A 4,748-nucleotide genomic window follows, 5' to 3' on the forward strand; every position below is an offset into this window, starting at 1 on the left:
GTGCTATAAAAAAAATGTTGACCTTCCTCCTTTGCCAATGATCCCATCTAATCATTGGAACCCTATCCCACCAAATTGCTAGTCAATAAGATGTTGACCATGATCTTGATTTACCTTGACCCATCCATCAATCAAATGGTTATATAACCAATCATCCCACCAAATTTCATGGTTTGAATATTTTTTGAGTTCTGAATATGCATTCCCCAACATAAATAAATCTCCATCAAAACAAACTCCGCATTCAATGGTAATGAACATGATGATTAATCCTGTTGAGCATGATTCTTGGTTAACTGCCCTGTTTCCTAAGCTCCTCCTGTACTGCCATCCTGTGTTATTCCGTGAATATTTAAGTATCTTGCTGCACTTTTTTTCAGATATTTAATTTTCCCAGATCTCCCTTTTTGCCTGGAATGTGCAGTTCACCACTTCTGCTATGAAACACAAAGTGCTCTCATTTACTGCCATTATTCTCATCTCCCTTGACTTAGTCAACATAGTTGCTCACTTGGCTGTTGAGTTCCTTCCTGCTACATCTCCCTCTTTCCCCCCTCTCTCCCCCTCTTTCCCCTCTGAGTCTTCATGCTTCTGCATACGGGAGTCTACTTTTTACCCAGCTGCTGCACTCCCACTGCCTCTTTCCTTTCTACTACACCACCAGAGTGTCATACTTTGGCATTTGAACCACCCCAAAGGTGGTGGGACATATGCTCATTTCCACCTAGATACCCCTAATCGTAACTGGAGTCAGGCAACACCCTTTTCTTCAAAAATCCTGTTAGCACTGACAAACTGTCCACCTTTTCACCTCGCCTTGCCCAGACGTTAATCCTTAGAATTTGAGCCTCTTTACTCTGCTCTCAGTTCCTCCACGTTCTCTTCCACTGGGATCCCGATATCACGCCTCAAACAAAGGGCTCACCAGTGTCACTTCTTTTCACGCCTCAACCACTATGTTGCACACTTGTTTCAGCTTCATTGGCTTCTTCCTCTGCCTCGTCCTTCACTGATCAACAACTACCATCAGCCAGCACCTTCACCATCACATCTCGGCCAACTTTCTCCTCTTCAACTCCACAGCCGTTTTACCGGGCTTATTTTCTCCTAATGTCATTTCCGTCCGTGAATCTCATACTATTTTTGAACCCTCCTTCTCTGCAACCTCTCCCCTCACTCTCCCGCTTTCTCTCTCCCGTCCCCACGACTACCAGATCTACTGCTACCACTCCTGGCCCGCTTCTTATTCCCCACTTCAGTCCAGCTGTTATAATCCATATCCTACTCCCACCCTCTCTCCATCACTATCGCCCCATCCTAGTCCAGTCACAGGTCAGTGTATGTACACTCCGGCTGAAACTAATCCTCCAAACTTGTCGTTTGTCACGCCCACGCTGGCCTGCTTCCGTGTAGTTCGATCTGACAGGAAGTCTTGTTCTGGTCCTCCGTGCCCCTCAAACTCAGTCCAGCTGCATGCTGAGAAACGCCCAATCCCATTATCCAATAAGGAGCCAGATAAAAGCAACCCGGCTGATCACTGACTGCTGCCTTCAGAATAAAATAAAAATGATGCGTTGACTGCTTCCACGCAAATATAATCATCAGTTGGTACAGCAGGTAGATGTTGACATGATGTGATGAAGACTTTGTAGAGAAAAACCAATACAGCTCACTAATCTGCCCGAGTTGATTGGACAGGTGATATCAGGAAGTGATCCAACAGGTGAGCTCACCGCCATGCCCGCCGTCTCTTTGGTTGCCTTATGCTTTCTCTGCCCTGTGACACACACACACACACACACACACACACACACAGTGTCAGAGTCCAAACTAACAAACGTTTACTTATTACTAAAAACAAAGACAGTTGATAATATAAGTCCACCTAGAAGACACACTTTGTTTTCTTTCTAATGTTTTAACTATTCCTTTAAGCAGTGGCTCCAAATTGTTTCTGTGGCGCTCGACCTTGAAGAAAGATGTTCTATGCCTGCACCGCCCAACAAATGGTCTCTGCTGACTTTTTAGTGAAAAAAAACTGTTTTGTGATGACTCCACCTGTGCCTTTTCAAATAATATTAAATTGTGTGCGCCTGCAATTACATTCAAGTAAACCAAATGTGCAATCACTTTGTTAGAACAATGCAAATAAAGTATAGTACTCCAATATACTCCAGTTCATCCTCAATGTTGAGCTTTTGTTTTGAAGGGCAACAGAGAAAAGTCCAAGCATGTACCTCAGTGGTCGCCAACTGTCGATCGCTGACCGACCGTCGCTGAGACGTTTCTCATTGTCGCCTCCTTAAAAACGAAATGAAAATAAAATCAGAAACACATTGTCTTCATTCTAAAACGCTATAAAGGTCTTCTGAACGCTTTCCTGACTGGAAGATCGATCGTCAGAAAGATCTCACTGATTTTAATGAACGCTGAAACGGGTCTCTAACACAGCGGGTATCAGATGTGGCCCTGAAAGAGGGGAAGTTCGTAGTCCACAGGTCCTACAGGTAAGGCGTGCCCCTAGTGGGAAACGTGGTACTGTTGATGGGCTAGGAAATGCAGAAAGACCAAAGTGTTTTGATTTCTATCTAATTATAATTAGGCCAAATAAAAGGCCTCTGCTGCGTCCAGTCTGGATAGCTGCTTTCAACGCCTAATAGGTAAATCTTGGCTCGTCACGAAGGCCGAGGTCAGGACTTTAAGCAGTGTTGGTGACTACTCGATGTACCTGAAGGTTCTTAGGCATTTCAACATATATTTATTAACGACATGTTTTATGTCTGTGTACTTTGAACTTGTGTATTATGTGAGTTCTCATAAAGCTCTTCTGCATTTCTCCTGCCGGTCTTTCATAAGAGCTGCAGATAAGAGGAATAAGAAGTCCTCATGATGTCAGCAGTGTTAAATAAATGTTAAATATTCAACTACAAAGTAGAAAAGCATGTTTGATACTTGTTTTGGAATCATACTGGGACAACAGAGAAATTGACGAATGGCCTCACCTAAAAAATATTTCACCTGCCGCCACTGGCAGACTAATTTCTGTGAGTTCAGGAGGCAAGGTTTACACCCACAGAGCTGCAGGTAAGAGGCGGAGCAATTGAAGAGGAGAGCTGCTGTGTCACACTCATAGGAAACGAGAGTTTACGTAAATGTTCACATTTAATAATGACGCTTTGACAATTAAATGCAGTTTAAGAATTTCAATTAGTTTCCTGCAAGAAAAAATTCTATATCAATAACATACGCCATTTAGTTTGTTTAATAAAAGAACAAAGACCTGTTTCTGGGAAAGGGAACCTAGATTGACTTCTGTAGTAATCTGCTTATAGAGGAAAGTTACAGGGTGGGGCTGCCCGCGGGTAGATAGGAGCTTCTGTTGGGGACTATTTTCAGGGCGGATGAATCACATCTGGTGCTGTCGTGTTTGTGGCAGCAGGGACGGAGAATTGAGTCTCAACCTGACGTTTAACGACAGTGAGAACAAGAAGGAGAATCCTCGCGCTCGTCCTTCACGTGGTTTTGTGTTTCGTGGCAGCCTGTCCTGAAGAGCACAGAAGCAAAGGAGCCACAGAGGAAGCTGCAGAGGTCAATGAAGAAGAAGACGGCGATCAAAAGCCGCTCGAGAAATCGGAATGTAATTTTGTGTGCTGAGACCAGGGTTAGTAACAACCAAGTTTCTTTTTGAAAGGAGCGGACAGCGTCATCAGTTCACAAATTGAATTGTCCTTGCCTTGTAGCCCCTCAAATTCAGTTCATTCAGATGTGTGCGATATTTCAACTGTACACATTATCCATCTGTTTATCATTTCCTAAAAGAGAAAATCGTGTTGCTTTCTGATGTGTTAGTCGCCAAAAAGATGCTACATTCTCCTGATGGACCAAAAGCGCTTAAGACCTCCCCCTTTGCTGGAGCTATCTCATTATTGTGCAGCGAAGATCATCGGCATTGGCATCAACTTCTCTGAGGAATTTCTCAGCATGCGATGCTGGTGGAAGAGATGCCCAGAAAATTGATCATTTTCATCATTGTATTCACCACTAGCATGCTCATCTGACAGGAGGCACAGAGGACAGATTGAGAATGATGCACGGTGTTACAGCTCTGGATTGTCCTCTTCTGTCTTGCTACAGCCTTTCTCTCCCCTATCATAGCAGGGCTCCATCTAGGCTATTGAAACCACTAAAGGTTCCTATTCCTCTTCAACACTCTTAATGGCCAGGTAGATATTTCTCCTCTTGTACTCGGTCTGGAAGGGGAGTGACACCTAACAGGTTCACAGAATGCTTTCTGTCTGTGTTGAAACCTGACGACACTAACAGCTGCTGAGCATTGTCACAGATGTCAGTGGATTCCATCCACAGCTGCTTCACACATGGTGCCTGCAGGCATGGCTTTCATTTAGCTGTTAGTACATCCGAGTTAATATTTCACTTTTCTTTGTGGCAGATGATGCTGACATGGGTATTTGCTTTTATCTTATCACAAAGCTCTTTGTTTTGGTTTTCCGTCAAGTATCGTTTCAGCTACGACACTCATGCATTCTTTGACAAGCCCTCCATCAGTAAATGGCTTTTTTAAAGGCTCTCAAAATCTCAAGCAACTCTGAGGGAACACTCATGAGCACGCGAGCTGGGCAGTGAACGGTGGCTCAGGATCCTGGTGACTGTTCGAGGTTGGCTGTGAGACCACTTATTTTCTGTGATCTCACTGGATTTGAGTGGTATGTTTGTTCAAAACCTTTATA

The 4,748-nt window shown here is 43.9% G+C and overlaps 1 protein-coding gene across 1 annotated transcript in view; it reads right to left on the reverse strand.

Annotated features, from left to right (window-relative positions):
- The window catches only part of LOC130189770 (3-ketoacyl-CoA thiolase, peroxisomal-like), an 11,883-nt gene extending 10,144 nt beyond the window's left edge, over positions 1-1,739 (reverse strand). Inside the window, exon 1 of the mRNA XM_056408705.1 lies at positions 1,734-1,739. Coding sequence (XP_056264680.1) covers positions 1,734-1,739 — 6 coding nt within the window. The remainder of the gene's footprint in view (positions 1-1,733) is intronic.
- Between the last annotated feature and the right edge of the window lie 3,009 nt (positions 1,740-4,748).

Source organism: Pseudoliparis swirei, chromosome 24 (assembly GCF_029220125.1).
Source record: "Pseudoliparis swirei isolate HS2019 ecotype Mariana Trench chromosome 24, NWPU_hadal_v1, whole genome shotgun sequence".
In the NCBI taxonomy this organism is placed as follows: Eukaryota; Metazoa; Chordata; class Actinopteri; order Perciformes; family Liparidae; genus Pseudoliparis; species Pseudoliparis swirei.